The 22,738-nt window shown below is 36.6% G+C and overlaps 1 protein-coding gene across 1 annotated transcript; it reads left to right on the top strand.

Moving 5' to 3' along the window:
* Positions 1-543: 543 nt before the first annotated feature.
* LOC129267837 (nematocyst expressed protein 4-like) lies at positions 544-15,880 on the top strand. Its single transcript, XM_064104577.1, has 4 exons — positions 544-918; positions 9,940-10,125; positions 12,590-12,814; positions 14,687-15,880. Exons 1-3 carry the CDS (start codon positions 913-915, stop codon positions 12,812-12,814), a joined length of 417 nt encoding a protein of 138 aa, XP_063960647.1. The 5' UTR covers positions 544-912; the 3' UTR covers positions 14,687-15,880.
* Positions 15,881-22,738: the final 6,858 nt, after the last annotated feature.

Raw genomic sequence — 22,738 nt, 5'->3', positions numbered from 1 at the left:
ACAGTGTGTGAGTGGAAGTGGGAGGGGACTGAAGCCCATGTTTCAGGTTTACATGAACAGCTTAATTATAGTCATATGATATCATATAATATGTATGTATATATATATATATATATGTATTTATATATATATACATATATGTATGTATATATATATATATATATATATATGACTTCCTCTCCCTCCAAATGATAGGGGTGATGAACGGCATCTGTGTGTACTTGGCGTCAGAAGAGTGAAGACTCAATCCCTTCCTTAAAAAATAATAAAATTGAATTTAATATTTATCAACTAAAATGGAATTGTTCATTTGCTTGATATCAAAAAAGGGATAAACAATTAGATATGTAAAAGTAATAGATTTATTGAAGATTAGAGGAATATAGATAGACATAAATGAAGTGATAGGAAATGAGGTAATTAAAGGCATTCAATGTATGATTTGTGTTTTATCACGACTTTCAACACAACTTTATGGCCTACTTGAACCCCATCCTATGACGTCATGCAGATAAGGAACTGGTAAGATCGGCTTCACCTATCACGTGACATACACTGTGTATAAACGCAAACTTGGACATAATCGACGTGCAAGAAAACAGTCAAATGCTACAGGCACAAGGACCAAACCGAATCATATTCGACCGGTGGTTATGTCGTTGGGAATAACGTGAAAGCTCTGGTCGGACTGGAGGCGGTTTATCGGAAATTATCCCGGTGTGACCTCTCGCGCTGATCACGGCAAACTAGTAGTAGTTTTTTACCGTGGAAAGGACGAAGTAGCGCACCGAAGCAAAGTCAATCGTTGCGTGTTTTAGTTTCTTTATCATCGATTCTTCGGGACGATTAGACGAGGCGTATTTCATCAGAGCAACCATTTGCTGAATAAAAAAATCAAGAGAACATCTAACCATGCCGGTAAGTTTCTTTTGTAAAAAAATATAGAGTTTTCTACCTCATTGTTTTTCTACAAATAGTCTGTATCGACTAAATGCATATAATTTGATATCATGCTAATGTAATGTAATATGTGTATTAGTTCGCGACGAAATTATTCATATCTGTCTTGCTGATCGAGTACCCAGAAGACACTTCGCGCAATCATTGACTAAAATGTAAAATTATCAGATCAATGTACATTATATCACGTATATCAGTATTTATTTTGAAACAATATTTCACTTTTTTTGCATGAGTAGGAAGGTAGTTCCGCAGAGTCACATTTTTACATGGTTATAATGATTTGAAAATAAAATGAAAATTTGTAAGAATTAATACAATACAAGAGATAAAGGCACACAAAATAATAACCACACAAGTGCCTCGGAACGATTAAGTAGGGGGCTGAGCCCTAGGAAGGGGCTGAATATTCATTATCACAATTTGATTGGGGTTTACACATTTATTTACATAGTGAGAATGGTGGGGCTGAATTCCCTCAGCCCCTCTGTTCTGCGGCCCCTGATTTAATTTTTTAAACAGTCGACAGTAAAAAATAATAAAAATAAACATCAAGATAAGCTGAAAACAGATTGAAGGGATACGCCTACTCCGAGGACATGCCCCCCCCCCTCCAAAAAAAGTACTGAATAAATAAATAGATATTTAAAATTAATAAATACATTAATTAATTGATATAGTGAATAACTAATTAATCAATGCATTAATTAATCATATAATTAATGAAAATCCTGCAAAAAGAAGTTAGAAGAGAAGTGGTTGGTATGACATGGTGAAGTTCAACATCACACACACGTTTCTTTCTCAGATGAAGATCAGAATACTGACATAGGGGTCGTTTAAACAGCATAACTGATTTGTTCAACGAAGAGAAAGGATTGTATCACTAACAATATTTCTGAAATAGGCCTATATTTCATTCTTATACACGAAGGGAGCAGTTTCACGATATTTTGATGTGGGGGGGGGGGGGGAGAAATCCTATATAGATGACGTCATATTCTTTTCTCAATAGATCTACATGACCTACATGACCCGTATTAGAACGTGTATGCTTCCACTCCTTCTTAATTCCTTTTTAACCATGTCAACTAAACTTAATTTCGCTTTCGTATTGTAAGGATATTTCTCAACAAAAAAGGGAAACGACGAAACATGTATTTATTCCAACTAAAGATAGAATGGGGAATTTCCACTCTATCACCCATGCGATGCCGCAAATTTCATTATTCGCAACATTATGAATCAACACTGAACCTCGTATTACAAACCTGTAAGCTCCATCACTTCCTTGTACGGTTTAACTGTGAAACCTTATTTGTATTTTAAGAAAAGAACAGAATATGATTATATCTGATCTCCTTTCGGTGTTTGTGGTTTATTTTTCAAGTATGATCCTTCGTTATCATTTAGTTTATAAGCGGTTGATCTACATGGGCTAGCAATTAATAATACGCTTGACTTTCACGATTGATCGTACGTTATAGTCAAAGAGATGCAAGTGGCCGAGTGGTCTAAAGGCCACCGCACTGCACCTTACGACTGTTCGCGATCCGATTTTGGAACAAATCGCATTTTGCTCATTTTCTGAGAATGTGAATTGAACATATCATTTAATTTGAGGTTAAAATTAATTGAAAGAATACTAATATAACCATTTTGAAAGATTGCAAGCCTTTATTTTCGAGTAAAGGCTAAATCAGTTCCAAATTGTAGCCAACCTTACGACTGCTATGACGTCATTACGACTAGACATTAAATTTGATATTATTCTAAGAAGGATGATAGCATAGTCACAGATTTGAACATAGGTATTCGTACGATGATTTCGAACATTACACACTAAGATATTCCAAGTCTCAATATTAGCATTAAATTCTACTACGTTTTATTCCAAAATTGAGTCGCAGACCAATCGTAAGGTGTGCGGTCACCTTAAGCCCCTTTCACAATTGACGTACGACCATTTGCGACCTTTTGGTCGTGCGACAGGCTGCAACAGGCATCAGTCGCTAGTCATCTCATAAGATCGCACAGAGGCTTTCACAGTTGCAACAGCTGTCGTACAACAAAACAACCAGTAAACCCCGATGCACGAGTAAGTCGCATATACTCTTATTGTGCTCGTGCGATCACATGCGAGTGTTGCACGAGGGATTGCGAGTGGAACGGTCGCATACATGCGAATGAAACGGTAGTGCAATGGTGTAAGCCGTTGCGATCGGTCTTGCAACAGTCTTATGGCCCATATTATTATCGCAACCAGTCGCAAGACAGGCCTCTGTACATGTAGGTCGCTTGCACATGTGCAAGTGTTGCACGACCTCCAGTCAAGTAAATGCGACTACTTAGTTGTGCCACCTCTCGCACCAAGTCGTACAACGTTGAAAGACACTCGCACGATGATCGCCCGACCGATGGTACGACCCCGGGTACGGTCTGATGCGAGTGAATCGATCGTATTTGATCGCGTTCGGATTTTGAACATGTTCAAAGTTCAGATGTGACCAGTCACGACCACCTCGAGTTCGTGCGACCGTCTACAACGACTGCGAGTGCTCGCAAGACACCAAGAGATCGATCGTGCAACAACAAGAAAAAACTGTTGCAGGCAGTCGTAAACTGGTCGGACGTCAATTGTGAAAGGGGCTGAACGGTCGCATACATGCGAATGCAACGGTAGTGGAATGTAGTAAGCCGTAATTTCGATCGGTCTTGCCACAGTCTCATATTATCGCACCCAGTCGCAAGACTGGTCTCTGTAGGTCTCCAGCACATGTGCAAGTGTTGTACGACCTCCAGTCGACTAAATGTGACTATACTTAGTTGTGCCACCTCTCGCACCAAGTCGTACAACGTTGAACAACACTCACACGATGATCGCCCGACCGATGGTACGACCTGTTGCGAGTGAATCAATCGTATTTGATCGCGTTTGAATTTTGAACATGTTCAAAGTTCAGATGCGACCAGTCACGATCACCTCCGACCACATCGAGTTTGTGCGATCGTCTACAACGACTGCGAGTGCTCGCAAGACACCATGGGATCGATCGTGCAACAACAAGAAAAAACTGTTGCAGGTGGTCGTAAACAGGTCGTACGTCAATTGTGAAAGGGGCTTTAAGGCGCCTGGTGGGTGTTTCATAAAGCTGTTCGTAAGTAATTAAGAGCGACTTTAAGAACGACTGGTGATCCTTTCTTGTGGTAAATGGTATATTCATTGACGATGGTTAAGCGCGTAAGAAAGGTTCACCAGTCGTTCTTAAAGTCGCTCTTAACTTACGAACAGCTTTATGAAACGGCCCCCCTGGTTATACACGGAAAGTCCGGGGTTCGATCCCCGGCCGCAGCGGCACCTTTGCCCGTGTGCAAGGCATTTAATCAACAATGCTCTTTTATCCTGCTTTCAAATAAATGGAAGTGCTATACGCATATTGGTAACTAGGTGTGCACTTGTTCAAAAAATATACATATTCGATGATTGCTAAGATGTGTGTTACGGGCCCCCGATGTCTGTATATTTACACATGAATATCAATATGTCGTTTGTTCATACTGATCGGAAAGATAACGGTTCAAAGTCTGATAGTCTGATGATTTGGGTTTGTACAGTTGTTTACACCGTGAATCCATGCGCGTCACAAGTGTAATATTGGACACGGGCCACGAAAAGCAAGGGCTGCGTCCCAGCGGGGGGGGGGGGATGCTCCTTATAATTATGATTATTATCTGTTTGATTACACTGTAAAAAATGAAGTGCTAATTTAGCACTTACAGTGCTTGTATAGTGACTGCACTACGAGCGCTGATTTTCTACTCGTAGTGCAGTCACTATACAAGCACTTTAAGTGGTAAATTAGCACTTCATTTTTTACAGTATATTATCTGTATTATTTTTGTACTATTGTTGCGATTACAACAGTATGCCAATTACTAATGGAGTAGTGCAGTCACTATACACAGTAAAAACGCTGTTTAAAAATTTTTACGACGCTGTTTACTATATGAACCTTACAGTAATTGTTTAAACAGCTTAAACATGTGTTTAAAATCTTAAACAACAAAGTTTAATTTTCAATATCTAATCTTCAATAAAATAAGTATGATTGTTTAGAAACTGTTAAACAACTACTGTAAGGTTCATATAGTAAACAGCGTTGTATAAAATCTTAAACAGCTTTTTTTACTGCGTACAAGCGCTTTAAAGGAGAATGAAACCCTTGAAACCAGCTGAATCCATATCAAAGAGAAAAACCAAAGAAACATATTGTTGAAAGTTTGAGGAAGATTGAATGAATAATAAGAAAGTTATGAGCATTTGAATATTGAGATCACTAATGCCATGTAGATCCTCCCATTGGCAATGCGACCAAGATCTGTGATGTCACACACGTACAACTCCCTCATTACTTTAGTACTTATTTCACTTATATTCTCACTTTTATAGAGTCTTTCACAAGGTGAGGTGTTCTCTTTATGAGAGGACAAGTACAGATGTTTCACAACATTATATCATTGATGAATCGTTTGTCATATGATGAGAAATGAGCAAAAAGAGATGTTTTGGGGTATATTTTCAGTGTCCAAAAGGGGAGAGTTGTTCATCTGTGACATCATAGATCTTGGTCGCATTGCCAATGGGAGGATCTCCATAGCATTAGTGATCTCGACATTCAAATGCTCATAACTCTTCTATTGCTAGTCCTATTTTACTCAAACTTTTGTTGATCTCATTCTTTGATTTTTCTGCTTTCACAAAAGCTAACTTGCTCCAAGAGTTTCATTCTCCTTTAAATGAGCACTTCATTTTTTACAGTGTATTATCTGTATTATTTTTGTACTATTGTTGTAGAGCTTGCGATGACAACAGTATGCCAATTACTAATGGAGCCACCCTACTAAAAAATGGTTTATAAAATATATAAGTAAATTAATGAATAAATATTTGCCCATAATTCGTTCATATAGTTTTATATCATCTAAATATCACATATTGTTTTCTATCACCCATGCCTCATGCTACACCCCTTACATTATGAGTGCTTTATTATTTTTTTATTGTAAATCAATCATTGGAATTGGGACAAGAGGCTTTATGCCACAGTAATTCAGTTATCCTTTTCTGTCCCTGGCGTTCCAATGGTTTATATTTCTTATTCTGTATTGTTTATACTCAAAAGGTATTTTTGTATTATTTGCCGAATAATGTGCTGCACTCAACCCAGGTGAAATAAATGGGTACCGGCAGGAAATATTTCCCCCAAAAAGCTGTGTGCACCCGAATCGGCAGACTAGCTTGGCCGGGTAATAATAATAGCAGGGCCCGCTAGGATAAAATTTTTCGAAATTGAAGGGGTTACCCTGGGTAAATATGCCGTTATTATTATTATCAATAATAATAATAAATGAATAAATAAATAAATGAAATTAAACCCTATATCATAGAGATATATCTCTAAGCCCTATATATCTATAAAGCGACTGAAAAAATATGGTGTCACCACTGGGTCGTCTTGCCCCGGGTCTTGCCCCCCCCCCCCCCCCCGCTTATAATCGAAATATATTGACTGCCCCTGCAGAAAAGTGTGGTATCTCTTTAGAAAGCATAAATATTTCACACGCGCACACTTACTGTCATTATTAGGCCTACTATATCTAGGACGCAAACGGTCAGAGAAAAAGGTTCGGGCCCTAAATGCAGTGAATTGAAACATGTCTTGTTGACGGCATCGAATCCTTGAATTGTCCTAATTTACTATAGTCATATCGTGGAATATTTGTTTTAAGTACGACCCCTTTAGTCTCCCCCACCCCGGGCTCCCCCCCCCCCTCCGGTGGGGGGATGTCGTATCCGAAAAGATAGCAACCGTCGAACCTATAGGACAGCAACAACGACACGGTGTTGACGACCTCTGCGTTCGTAAATGACACTCTTGGAAGTATAAAAGTTCGTAAACTAATAATAATAATTATGATAATTTCAATAACAGTGGTTATTCATCTTGATTCCCTTTCCCTTTTCTAAACATACATGTACCCTCCCCCCCCCCCCCTCTCTCTTCTCTCTTTCTCTCTCTCTCTCCTTTGTTTGAGTGCAATGGGTCATGGATGTGTGTTGGGTGTGGGTGATTCTGTGTTTGATGTATGAATATATGATTACGTTATGATTATTAATGATTATTTGAATACCTGTAAAGGGGCAACTGCCTAACAAGATTTTAATCTTTTTGGTTGCCTCTTACCATATGTTTATTTTTCTTTTACATGAATGTATAAATTATATTTATTTGTTGTATATTTCTTTTTTGTATGTTTTGTCACATTTATGCATTTATATATTTTGTTATTTTACATTGTATTTAAATATTGAATTGAATTTTAAGCCATGGAATGTAAACACAAGGATTAAAGTGTTCACCACGCCCACGGGAGTCGGGACAAATCATAAAACCCACCCACCCCTATAGTGATATTCGTGTGCCTTTACCGTAACGCCTACTTTTTATTTATTTATGTTTTCTTTTATTAAATATCAGATGAAAGTCCATGTTTTTGGGGTTTTTTTCCCCTTCAAAGTGATGTAGCTTCTGCCACACCGACGAAACTGACTCCAAACCGACCAATAATATGCATGTCATTGAAAATAACGTAATAGCTTTGATCGGTGTGGTGTCGCTTTCGTGAATGTGTGACTGCGACATTTTTTATGAGGTATGAATTACATGAAATGAGATTGTAAAAAAGATTTTGATCCTTTGGAGGCGCGATAGCTCAGTCGGTAGAGCGGGGGTTTCGTATTCCGGTGACCCGGGTTCGATTCCCAAGTGGTGCGCTAGTGCCCTTTGGTAAGGCATTTATCCTCATTACCAGGTCCCTCGGAGAGGACTTTAAGCCGTCGGTCCCCTTGTTGCTTGCTCACAGGCATTCGTGCTTTCTTAGCAGTCAGGTAAAAACCTCGGTATAACATTAACCCGGAGTCGTAAAGCAGTTTTATTCGGCTAAACAATGGGTACAAATCAGGGACTAGCAAAGCAGGAGAGGACACCCTAAAGTTTCCATGTGCGGGGTGTGATGTGTACAATACAATCACCCCCTCCCCCCCCCCCCCCCTTCCGGGTTTTAAGGTATAGGAAAAAATGAAATGATATCAAATATCTTTTGTTTTATGTGTATATATGGAGAGTTAGTGAGTCAGGGGAGTGAGGGGAGGGAGGATGCCGGGGGGGGGGGGCAAGATAATGTTGACGTGTTGCGTGCACGTTGAACATGTTGAAGGTATAATAGTATATCGCAATGCGGCCCTGCCTCATCAATTCTAGTTCATAATCTGTTTCAAAGAGGTTGTGCACACCAAAGAAAGGGACGTGTATTTCTTCAGGGTTTAAAATCCATTACGGAATTTGGAGCTCCACGCTTGAATGAGAGGTGTTTGTAGCCTTTGTTCTGCAATGTTTCATTATTTTTATTTTTCATTTCTTGTTTCTTTGATTTTGTACTCTAGTCGTGCAATAATTCTTGAAAATATTGTGATTTTCATGATTTGTTTTTAAATTAAGACAAAAGAGAATTCTTTTATTTCATGCACGGTCATATCTAAGATGTGATTCCAAAATGTATAGTGCACTAGCAATGTTTTATTTTCTGTTCCTTATCAGTTTATGTATTTCTATTTGATAGAAATGAGGATGGGGAAAAATGAAAACAATATTGAAATGTTAAATAGGCCTACATTTTGACATCTTTGAAATTTTCCGTTAAAGGGCACACGAACCACTTGCCTTATACCCCCACCAGTCCTCAAATCCTCAACTACTCATACCTTTCCAGGTTCACTATAAGATCCCGAGAAGTTAAGTCTGTAATTTAGCCCCACTTGAATGACATCCACTAATGTGCTACCCAATACAATCATGAAATTATGTCATCAAGTCGCGAAACAGGTATACGTTCCATATAGAGCTCGAAAACATTTTTAGCTTCTCAACGGAAATAGAATAACGGGATATTAATTCATTCTCTGTAATACAAATTTCTATCTCAAAAGGTATGCTTAGGACATGGATGTCGATACGGGGGGGTGGGGGGATATATCCCCCCCAAAAAAAAAAAAAAAATCAGGTGGGGATGGCCTGTACAATCGCCACCACCCACAATATTTCAAGGGCATAAAAAAGGCATTATATCTCCTGGAAAAAAAATCGATGCATTAATTAAAATACATAAAATCAATAATAATTGACAACCCAGAAATACAAAAAAAAAAGAAAAAAACATGCTTTCCCCAATTCAGTTTATCCTAAGTTTCTTCCTAAAGGCGACAAGTCTTTTATGAAAACAGTTAACGCTCTCATCTGAATGTGATAAGTGAACTTGCCGATATAGGATGATTTCATGAGCTATGAATAAATGCATATGTTTAGGCCCTCTCTCATTTCTATGGCGCATGAAAGCAAAATTGTCTTAACAACTAATGCGTTTTATATGGTTTTTTTATTAATTCATAGGCGGATCCAGGGGGCGAGGGGCCCGGGACCCCCTTTTGGGGGGAGCAAAAGAAGGGGGATAGAAAAAATCGACACCTATGAATTAGGGACTAGCTAATCTTAACACACAGTCATTGTGATATCACACAAGTGCCGTCATTTCACTCTCCTCCTTAAAATGGAAAGATTTATGGTAATTTCCCTATATCACCATACCTCTTCCATTTTACCTTATTTTATAGAATAATTTTTTTGCAGGATTTCCTGCATTTATTGGAATAATATACAAAACAAATTTACAATGCGCGAGGCAGAATATGGCATAAAGTACATAACCAAGTGACAATCTTATATATAGTGACTGGAGAAAGACATAAATACAACATCGAAAAATAATGGGTAAAATGCAGAGGCAAACTATATGAGCAAATATATGCTTGAAGCATAGAAGCCAAAAATTATTTCTTTCCCTATATTCAATTTTTCAATCTAGTTTGGACACCACCACCACCACCATCACCACCATCCTCCTCCCCATCGTCATCATCACCATGGTCCTGGTCCTGCCCTTGGCTTCATGGCAGGGGCGGCCTTAGGGGCCGGGGCCGCAGCCGCTGCCAGTGCAAGCCGTCAGCCGCCCCCACCGAGGACTGTTGTCAAGGAGGAAAAGACAGTTGTTGTAAGCTCCATCACTCTTTTCTTTTAAAATTCTATAATTGATGAAGAAATGATTGTAGTTAAGACCGCAATCCAAAATTAAATGAGTAATTTAAATCAAGCATTGTCGGTAGTTGTAACTAAGTAAGCCTGCAGATTTTAGTGATACTTGAATTGTATTGATCAACTTTTTTCATCATCCGCCTAGTAAAAAAAATTATGTAATGCAAAAAGTATGGCTACGGGGATCCAAGAGTTTTATATAAATTGGAGGGGGTATTATGGCGCAGAAATGTTCAAATTGCTTTACAGTACATTAATAACTATTGAAATTTGTTTGTTCCCGCCAAAAAGTGAAACGGGGGAAGGATACCATCGCATGTGTCTTCGAAAAAAAATCTGTCATGCCAACAAAATTATGATTAAAGGGTTACTCCCGGCTGAAAATTGTGTGATTTAAACAGAACGAGTAAAATCCAACAAGCAAACCACCGGCAATTTGATCCAAATTGAACAAGGAATAACAAAGTCCTGGCATTTCAATGCATGGTTTTCATTATTTCGCTGAAACAGTTCAAGTCGTCATGAATATGCAATGAGCTAGCTGCTGACGTTATCTCCCCACTTATTCTTTTGCATATTATTAGAGTGTACAAATAACATTTACTAATAATATACAGTTTGAAAATAATCCTTTCTGAAACTTGTGTCATTATTACCTGGGAGACATGTTTTAAACACTTACTAAAATATCAAATGATTCTCATTTCATGTAAAAGAATACGGAAAATCAAAAAGGGTGTGTAACGTCATCAGGGGCGGAAATCTCTCCCAAAAGGTAGGGGGACAAGGGGCTGGACAATTTGGCTGGAAAAGCAACAAAAAAATGATAATAATAAAACAAAAAATGAAAAAAAGGTTATCACCCCAAATTTAAGTTCATTTCGACGAAAATAAGTTTGACAAGCAAAAAAAAATATTATCATCCCAAAAGTAAGGTCATCTCGTCCAAAAATACATGTTTTATTTCGATTTTGAATGATGTATTTCTTACCATCATAAAAGACCACGAATAGTAGGGGGGACATTTAATATTGTGTCCCCCCTACTATTTTGAGTAGGGGGATTTCCGCCCATGAACATCATCAGCCCACCAATAATATTGACGGCATGCATACTTTTTTTTTACAAAATATTGCCGAAATTTGGTATTCATTAACAGGGGTGGATGAAGGATTTTCCAAAAGGGGGGAGACATTTTGTACAGAAAAAAACATCAACACTCTGTGTGCAATAAAGGAATGCCTGCATTTTTTTGGCAGAACATTTTAAGAGCTGTCCGTTAACATGGCAATGATGATGGAAATGTGTAATATAATACCATGTTGGACTTTAATGGGTTTATTGTAACGATTATATTCAACTTGCATTATTATGCGGGCTGGATTTATGGGTTAAAGCATGGATATATAGGCCTAAAGATAAACAGCCTGTATATTGTTGCATTCCTGCATCCCTCGCCTTAAAGGGGGAGTTTACCGTGCGTTGGTTTAATATAAGCAGAAACAAAAATGAGAAAGATATTGGTGAAGGTTTGATAAAAAAAACACCCAAGAATAAAAGAGCTATGTTTTTGTACTTATTTATTTATTAATAAATAATTGGCGCACACACCAAAGCTGTGTGCGCTATGAACGCCTAGCTTAGCCGGGTAATATAGGAGCGCCTTGAGCACCTAACAAGGTGGATATGTGCGCAATATAAATACCCTATATTATTATTATTATCATTATTATTTTATTTATTTATTTATTTATCTATTTATTTATTTATTATAATTTCATTTATTTATTCATTTATTCATTAATATACTCATTTATTTATTTATTTATTTTAAATTGTGACGTCATATACAAGCATCCGCCACATATCGATTTCCATAAATTCAACATTAATGTAAGTATGGAACGTTTTCCAGATAATTTTTTTTTATATGAATATAATCATATGGGTGAGAAATGTGTCTGATGATATACCCCCCCCAAAAAAAAAAAATAATAATAATAACAATAATAATATTAATATTAATAATAATGAATAGAATAAATAAATTAATACATAGATAAATAAATAAATAAATAAATAATAGAATAAATAAACAAATAAATAATATTGATAATAATGATTTAACTGAAATTAAAAAAAAAATACTTTTTAGAGAGTGGCGGAAATGGAGAATGCTTGAGCGCCTATAGGCAGCCCAGCTAAAGCCGGGGTACTAATAGCAGGGCTCCCTGGGAGAACAGTTTTCGGAACTGAAGTAGCTACCCTGGGTAAATATACCGCTATTATTATCATTATTTATAAGTGGTAGGGATCGGAAGGGGGGGGCAACGGAGTTTAGTTTTAAGAGTTGAGTTATCGTGGAAAAGAAATGAACAAAAAAAGGTGGTTTATCCTTCATTACATCATTCATTTCTCTTTAGTACGTGACCAACCCTCCGCCGCCTAGCTATCCGACTGGAACCGCACCACCGCCCCCACCGCAGAGCTACCCGTACCCCCAACAAGGCTACCCACAGCAACCCCCACCAGCATATCCGTACCCGCAGAATCCACCCCCAGTCGTTTATCCGCAACCACCTCCACCAACTTCTGGATACCCGCAACCACCTCCAGTCAGTTACCCGGGATCGACTTATCCGCATTAGGTTAGTGTGAACGCACACACCTCTGTCATATCAAAGTGTGCATCTTTTTATAGCCTGTTTAAAACTTTGGTAAACATGGTAAAGGGTCAATAATGTGAACGATATCATCGAATATTACAAAACCCATTTATATTTAAATGTAGCGCCCTCTCTCGGGATTGTTTTCAACATCTGTTTTTAATAATTTGTTATTCGAAATAGCCGTCTAGGTACTTACTTTGTATATTTATTATTGGATATTAGAAGGCTACGAACAATGATTATATTTAGCATAAATAAACTGAGATGTTATTCAGCCCCATCGTTCCATGATTGAGAAGGTTCAGACAAAGTATGCAAATGTTCTAATTTTATCGGGCTCCCGATCGAATAAAATTCTGATGTGAAATCAGTAAATTTCTGCAATTTCTGGACACATTCATTAACTTAATCTAGCAATTATATGGAATAGTGACATGCAATACTCTGGGGGATTTAACCAACATTAATATATGGTTTGAGTCAGGGGCGGATCCAGGATTTTCCAAAAGGGGGGGGGGGACATTTTCCCGAATGAAAAATTTGACAAGCAAAAAAAGAGAAAGAAAAAAAAGGTTTTCAACAAAGAATTAAGTAGGCCTACATTTCGTACGCGAAAAAAAATTGACAAGCAAAATAAAGGGCATCGCTTTCAAAGGGGGGACACACTTGTGTTTAACGGCATTTTTACATTAATATCGTAATTGTGTCTCTCAAAAGGGGGGCACGAGCCGGCTGTGCCCCCCCCCCCCCCCTTCGTGGATCCGCCAGTAGTTTGAGTTTAAATATACCTTTACTTGGCAAATGCGGAGTGATCGCTTCCAACACGCACGACGTATTAAAAAAAAAAAATGTATTGTTTAATGCCCTTCATGACAATGAACAACCAAGAAGTCTTTGTCAAAAGTAGGTGAATCAACAAAGACCTCTTGACAGTAATTTGTCATTTGACGGGAATTTTCAATACATTTACTGTGTTCTTGACTTGAGTTTGTATTGCGTCACGGAAGCGAAAATTATTGTTGTCCGATTGACAAGAATAAAATTGATCATCTTTAACAATATTACCGTGAAAATTAATAAACAAGTCCACCCCAACAAAAAGTTGATTTGAATGAAAAGAGAAAAATCAAACAAGCATAACACTGAAAATTTCATCAAAATCGCATGTAAAATAAGAAAGTTATGACAGTTTAAAGTTTTGCTTAATTTCACAAAACAGTTATATGCACATCATGGTTGGTATGCAAATGAGGAGACTGATGACATCATCCACTCACTATTTCTTTTGTATTTTATTATATGAAATAGGGAATATTCTATTTTTCTCCTCATTGTCGAGTGAAACAACGATTAATTCCTCCCTGAACGTGTGGAATGAGCATTGTTTAATTCTATATGATTCAGTCAAGTTGGTCCTTATTGTCAAATCTATAAAAAATGAAATATTGTATAATTCAAACAATAAAAAACAAAAGAAATAGTGAGTGAGGGACATCATCGACTGTCTCATTTGAGTTGTGCATATCACTGTTTAGTGAAAAATAAGCTAAACTTTAAAATGTCCTAACTTTCTTATTTTATATCCGATTTTGATGAAATTTTCAGCGTTTTGCTAGTTTAATTTTTCTCTATTAATTCAAATCAACATTTTTCTGGGGTGGACTTGACCTTAAATGGACATTTAACCCCATATCTCTCTGTCCCATGCCCCCCTCGCCTTCTTTCTCCCCAACCCGCCCTAAACAATATTTCCCGTACTTTCTGCCCATAACTATCTTTGATTTCTGAAATAATACAACTCTTACTCCACAGTTGTTTGTATTATTTTTCTTTCTTTTTTTCGTTTTGCAGTATCACGGACGGGTTTTGAGGATCTGCGACTATAATGTTTCTGCCGCAGATGGCGTTCAACTACAAGCCGGATTGTCCACAACGGGATAATGTATAATTATGAAATCCTTTCCTTACTGAATCCACAGCAATTCAATTTTGTCTAATTCCGTGTAGGCCACAATAAGGGAAGGCAAGGAACATCAATATATATTTTCTTAACGTTAGGCCTAAGTCATGAAAGTGAAGTTATCATCCTTTCCAAATTTTGGGTGTGTGTATCAGTGTGTGTGTGGGTCGGGGTACTTTGTGGGCGAGCGCATTATCTAGTCAAGCTCTTCAGGTTATTTGTACATGTTTTCAAAACGAGATAAAAAAAAAATCAGGGTAAAGATCAAATGAGAGATGGAGGGGAGGGCGAGAGAGAGAGACAGAGATGGTGCAAAGGGGGGGGGGGCTGCTTGACCAATAGGGACAAGAAAGAGGGGGTGGAGAGAGAGAGACAGGCAGACAAAAAAAAGAGGAAATAGAGAGGGGGTCTGCCTCGACAAAAAAAAAAAATAACTACAAAAATTTGGTTTGGGTCAGGCCATATTGTATTGTACGAAGCTTTTAAAAAAACGCATTTATATTCTGTGTATCGCCCACATAAAATTTCATTTATGATAATAGTATGTCGCTGTACAATACTTTTTTATATAAATAATTTTTGTAGTGAAAAAAAATATTGCCATTTAGTATACGGGATAATGATTATTTTTAAAGTAATTGTTACAGTCTTTATAGTCAGCCTTTATAGTCAGTTGTAATGCTTGGGCATTGGTTGCATTTTATAATACTCATAATATTATTTGCATGATGTAAAGATAAGTTATACCTTAAAGATCGTTCTCTTTTTTATATTATGTAGATGGCTATCAGCGATTATTGTTATTGGCCTCGATCAAAGTTCGAGATACGATTTGCGATGATAAAAGGGGTTAAAATAAGTTGTTTGATCATTCTAAAACCCTGTTTAAACAAGATTGTCATTATACAACTAGTTGTACAGTTTGTAAACAGTATTATTGTAATCATATTTCCCAGTAGTGAAGGATTCAATAACACTTTGTAATATTCATAAATATTTTCAATTATCATCTATTGAACTTTTCAATACTTTTGCTGTATATGTATTTGGACCAAAGAAATAAAGAAAACGCTATACACGCCTAAGTTTGCATTTTGTTTTTATTGTCTAAACAAACTGTTTTGAAAGATACCTTCTGCCGGGTAAATATAGTTATGAAATAATACAAGTTTATGGGCAGAAATAGATAAATAGGAAAGATGAATGTCACTCTTATTATTTTCATAGACTTTGGCTTGGTTGCAGAAAGCTTTGCAATAATTGATTGTGGGGCTGATTTCTACGATTTTTTTTAAAGTGATTATTGTGTATGATCTATCATAAAATCGACCAAAAGATCATTATTGGTAAGCTTTATGTCAAAATTAATGGCCCTGACGTTGGACTCTGTTGTCACAGATCCAGAATTAGAATAACGAATATCAATTTTATAAACGGTTCGATATGATTGATTTATGTGTTTCATATTCGTCTTTACATACGTGTATCAGATGTGATTATGATTCCATCAAAGCTAGATTTTTTTTATTATTTCAGTTTATGTTATTCTGAATTAAAATGTATAGGGGGGGGGCAAAATGAGCATACTGACGAATACACAATTATGTTTAAAATTTCATACAAAGCCGTTTACTATACATGATATATTAAAGTTACAGTAGTTATTTAATAGTGTAAACAATGTTGTTTAAGCACTGTTATATGACCACAGTTTGAACTGTTATGCCCTTACAACTATTACAACTATATAAGGTTTATATGATGAACACTCGTATAAGAATTTTAAACAGTGTTCAGTTGTATTGTGTATTTAAAAGATCTGAATGAAGAGAGAGACTGGGAGGGTGGCCTGAAAGGGCGTAATTCGTATTATTATCATATATTTTTTATTCCATACAAGCGACCAGCACTATATACACATTTGATCATCAAACAGTGGCGAAAAGCACATTAGACACCACGCCATATAAAATCATTGGTCCAATATGAATCGTGGAAATTATAATGTTTATTGTCGTAGGTGGCGTTATCATGAAAGTTCTGCATGGTTCCTCCAAGGAGACAGTTGCAGAAAAGTACTTGTCGGATGTTCAAAAGATTTTACCCGTCCAATAATGAACACTAATTTGCTTCCCAAACTCGGCTTTTTTTTCAACATGTTCAATATATACGGATCAGGATTTCGTGGTGGTGATGGTGGTGGTGGGGGGGGGGGGGCGACATCATTGGATCAGCTTTTAAAGCGTCAGGAAACAACAACCGTGACCGGGGGGGGGGCTCAAATATATTGCTCTACACGCGTGCGTGACCCCCCCCCCCCAAAAAAAAAAAAAAAACGCTTTTAAGGGGTGGTTTTTCAGTTTTGGACGCGGGCAGCGCTAGCACTCGTTAAAGGGATGGTCCGGACTGAAAATATTTATATCTTAATACATAGAGTAGAATTCACTAAGCAAAATGCCGAAAATTTCATAAAAATCGGATAACAAATAATAAAGTTATTGAAGTTTAAAGTTCAGCAATATTTTGTGAAAACAGTCGTCATGAATATTCATAAGGGGGGGGGGGGCTGATGATGTCACATCCCCACTTTCTGTTTTCTTATGTTATTACATAAAATCATAATTTTTTCATTATTTCATACTTGTGTGAATAATATGTCTCCCTTATAATGAAATAAGTTGCAGCAATTTAATATCTAATGCACTAAATCAGTTGTCAATCCAATTTTTCCAGTTCTTGGAGGAAAAAATTTGAATAAACCTAATTTCATATAATAAAATACAAAAGAACAAGTGGGGATGTGACATCATCAGCCCACCTAATGAATATTTATTACGACTGTTTTCACAAAATATTGCTAAACTTTAAAATTCATTAACTTTGTTATATTTGTTATCCGATTTTGATGAAATTTTCGGCATTTTGCTCAGTGAATTCTATTTATTAAGCTATAAATACTTTCAGCCCGGACCATCCCTTTAAGGGTATAAAAAACACCGATTTTATTTTTAAAAGGTGGTTTTGAAAGACCTTTCAATGCAATCGCGGGGTCAAAGCGTATTCAGGGTGTGTTTTCTTTTCCAAAGCTTTTTTTAAGACTAGCCAAACGTGTTAAGGGTATGTTTTTCCCCAAGTTTTTTCCCCCGGGGCTTTTTCTTCCTCGTTTCTGAAAAATCGTGCGAGCCCGAGACAATACTTGTTTAGGGGTCATATTCTGACGACAACTTGTTTAGGGCCGGGGCCAAAATGTGTAAATGAAGCCCGCGAAAAACTTGATCAGGGGTTATTTTGCACACAGAGAAAAAAAATCGTTAAGAGGGTGTTTGGAAATAGTTTTGTCACGCATGTGGACAACAATAGATCATTTGACTGCCCCCGCCCCGGGAGCGAGAAGCAAGTATAACACATTTTGCACAGATCCCCGCACACGTCATTTCATAATTTTGTGAGAGAGCGAAGCGAATAAGCTGTAGCACATCTGACCTGGAAAGGTACTGTTTAAAAAAAATGTCTGCTTATAAACTTTTGGTGAAATTTTGTTAATTATGCAGATAAATAGATGGTGAATGTATAGATACAATTCACCTTGGAATTTTATGGACCCCCCGGGCCCCCCCCCCCCCCCCATAACCAGAGGCAACAAATTCCTGCTCCATTTTATTTAACAAAATATAGGTCTATCTTCAAACAACAATATGAATTTAAGACTTGGCTGGTATACAACAGATTTGTTTTTCAATTACACTATTATTATTCCATAATCAGGGTTTTCATCGAATCGGATAACACACAAATTTGCATGCCGTCAGTTATACGCATTATTTTTATGCAAATTTCCATATCGAGTTTTGACGAAATTTCTGCATCGGTGCAAAGTGGAACTTCAATTTTTCTCAAAAAATCTTTTGATACTGCACTGTAAAGACTGTGGTGTTAAAACTGACAACAGTTGGTGTTAATAGAGGACCACACCCCGAGGTGTTAAAATTACACCCTAGAGATTGAACATAACACCAAAGAGTGTAAATGTAACAACCAAATGTGTTGTAATAACACCAATTTAACACCGGAGTAAAATAACTGGTGTGGTCCTCTATGTACACCGGTTAACACCACAGTTTTTGCTGTGTGGGTTAAATGAAACTGTCACCGAAAAGGAAAATAATAAGATGATTATGACCAACTGCGGAAATAGAGGGATAGTGTATTTATTATATTATTTTATTATTATTATTTATTTATTTTAATTTTTTTTACAGTGGACAGAAACAACGGAGTATTTGTCGGGGATATGATCAATACAAATGGATAACATACTATTCCTGATAGGTCGTTCTGATTTACACGACAACCATGCCATTGTAACATGAATCCCATGAAATATGAAGACAAAATACCGCTTATGAAATATCAATTCTGTAATATACGTCGCAATATTGCGTCTGGATGACGAAAATTCCCGCACGTAGAACTGTTATGTAATTCGAGTGGATCAAACCAAATGGCCCGTAATGGAAGGGGGTTCAAATAAGACGTGAGGGACGCCGCACGTGGGAAAATGTGGGCCCCACGATTTTCTCAGTCCATGCCAAGCAAACGGCAGAATACTACCGCCGCGGGATCATGTGGTCCGGACCACGCACATATCACTGGCGGTATTTATAGATTGGTTGCCGGGCGATTACACTCGCTTTTAGGGTAGATGGATTCGTTCATATTGGAGGGACAATATTCACGACTAGCGGTTCCGAGGGTTGTTCTATAATACTGGAACACCGAATGAATATATTTGACGAGGGAACCTGTTTATAAATTGATCAGTTATTTTCAAATTAAACTATTTATGGGATGATAATATCAATTTCTTTTCAAAAGAAAGTAACAAATGTTTCGTTTTATCAAAAGGCAGGTTATTATATTCCGGGCTTATATTTTTCCTAAAAAGGGACTGCAAATCAATACACGTAAAATAAACACTGAAAACATGACAAAACCAAAGTCTAGCTAGAAAATATCTGATCATATTAATCAGGTATTTCATTATTTAGTTATTAAAAAAATCTGTTTTGCTCATTTTGAATTTCTTGATGTTAATTGATGTTAATTTCATTGATGGGGGGGGGGGGGGGGGCTGGGACTATAAATTTCAACAAATCTAAATCTTAAAAAATAAAAGAATAAACAAAATAATATACAGATTTACGTTATATCAAGGGGGGGGTCGAGTTGAATGAAAATTTGTCAAGCAAAAAAGAAAAAGGTTTTTTAAAAAATCTGACGGGGTGGGGGTTAAGGTTTAATTCCCCCCCCCCTGCGTATGCGCCTGTAGCTAACCATTTCTTCTTAATCGTAATTCAAAATGAATCCCCGTAATAAACTCTGTCACTTTTGTCTCCCGAATGATGTATTTTGCTAATTTCTAGCCCCCCCCCCCTGCAGCCTTTCTTGCAGTAAATAATTATTTTAAACTCATAGCATAGTTTAACGAAGCGTATCCATTATGCAAATCTCAGGAATTCACTATGAATTTCGGGAGGGGGGGGGGAAGAATGTTAAAATTTTCAGACAGTAAAGCAAAATAGGTTTAAGGCATTTTTATTAAAGATCAAGTCCACCTCAAAAAAATGTCGATTTGAATCGATATACAAAAATCAGACAAACAGAATCCCCAAAAAAAATCATCAAAATCGGATGTAAAATAAGAAAGTTATGACATTTTCAAATTTTGCTTGTTTTTCACAAAATAGTTAAGGGACAAGTCCACCCCAACAAAAAGTTGATTTGAATAAAAGAGAAAAATCCAACAAGCATAACACTAAAAATTTCATCAAAATCGGATGTAAAATAAGAAAGTTATGACATTTTAAAGATTCGCCTAATTTCACAAAACAGTTATAAGCACATCCTGGCTGGTATGCAAATGAGGAGACTATGACGTCATCCACTCACTATTTCTTTTTTATTTTATTATATGAAATATGGAATATTCTCATTTTCTCCTCATTGTCAACTGATACAACGATTAATTCCTCCCTGAACACGTGGAATTATCATTGTTTAATATTATATAGTTCAGTCAAGTTGGATCTTATTGTCAAATCTATAAAAAATGAAATATTGTATAATTTAAACAATTAAAAACAAAAGTAATAGTGAGTGATAGACATCGTCGACTGACTCACCTAGTTGTGCATATTACTGTTTTGTGAAAAATAAGCGAAACTTTAAAATGTCATAACTTTCTTATTTTACATCCGATTTTGATGAAATTTTCAGCACTATGCTAGTTTGATTTTTCTCTATTTATTCGTGTCAGCATTCTCCTTGGGTGGACTTGACCTTTAAATGCACAATTTAGTCACATGCAAATGAGAGAATCGATGATGTCCCTCACTCACTATTTCTTTTGTTTTTTAATTTTTTAATTTTACAATATTTCAATTCTTACAAATTTGACAATATAGGACCAACTTGACCGAACCATAAATTATTATACAATGGTAATTCCACATGTTTAGGGAGAAATAAAACTTTGTTTCACAGGACAATGAGGAAAAATTTAGACTTTTTCATATTTCATATAATAAAATACAAAAGAAATAGTGAGTGAGTGAGTCATGTCATCAGATCCCTCATTTGTATACCGATCGGAATGTGCATATAACTATTTTGTGAAATTAAGCGAAATTCTAAAAACTTTTTTATTGTAAATCCGATTTTGATGAAATTTTCAGTGTTTTGCTTGTTGGATTTTTCTCTTTTTATTCAAATCATCCTTTTGTTGGAGTGGACTTGTCCTTTAAAGAAGGCATAGGCTCACTTGTAACACAAATTCTAACGATTAATCTCATTTATCTAGGGGGGACCCCACAAAAAACATACAATTCTGATTGGTATAGACTTCAGTCAACTGCTATGAGCAGCAAAATGCGCATGCAACGATGATCTTGATAGGCTGAATCATTTAGTGATTAATCGCTAATTTGAAAGAACAATTTTGATTGGTTCCTCCTCATTCTACTGAGCTAAATGCGCATGTAACGATGATCTTGATAGGCCGTTTCATTTAGCGATTTATCGCTAATTTGAAAGAACAATCATTCTGATTGGTTCCTCCTCATTCTACCAGTTGAGCTAAATGCGCATGCAACGATGATCTTGATAATGATAGGCTGTTTCATTTAGGGATTAATCGCTAATTTGAAGAACAATTCTAATTGGTTCCTCCTCATTCTAATGAGCCAAATGAGCATGCAATGGTGATCTTAATGATAGGCCGTTTCATTTAGCGATTAATCGCTATTAAAATGTGTGTTATGCGGGGTATGCGGGACCCTGGGTCCCGTTGCATAAAAGTTACTGTTATGGTAACTTTGCTATCCTATGGTAACTACCATGGTAACAACGCTTAGCAGCCAATCAAAATCAAGGATTCAATGAAAAAATACCATTGGATATCAATTAAAGTTAACAAAATATTAGATTTTATGCTATGCGGCCTTTATCTGAGACGGTGTTCACTTTCTAACTAACATCGTTTTTAAAGGTAAAAAAAGGTCACCTATAAGCTAGTCCAGACAGGAAAAGTAAAGCGATTAGTGTTTAGCGATTTTTTAATTCACTTCATTGTATTACAGCCCTTCCCTCTAAATTTCGATTGACTTCCTTAAGTTCTGTTCTGTTTTTAATAAAAAGAAAAGTTGATGGAAGCAGCTTAGGAAGCTTGAAATAAAACATGGTGAGGAATACCCTTGGAATTTTCAAAGCTCTAAAGGGATGGTCCGGGCTGAAAATATTTATATCTAGATTACTAGACTAAAATTCACAGAGCAAAATGCTGAAAATTTCATCAAAATCGGATAACAAATAACAAAGTTATTGAATTTCAAAGTTTATCAATATTTTGTGAAAATAGTCATATGCACATTGTCATGAATATTCAT

Source organism: Lytechinus pictus, chromosome 9, assembly GCF_037042905.1.
Source record: "Lytechinus pictus isolate F3 Inbred chromosome 9, Lp3.0, whole genome shotgun sequence".
NCBI lineage: Eukaryota > Metazoa > Echinodermata > Echinoidea > Temnopleuroida > Toxopneustidae > Lytechinus > Lytechinus pictus.
The sequence above is the reverse complement of the archived record's forward strand: the minus strand, read 5'-3'. Positions and strand labels throughout refer to the sequence as shown.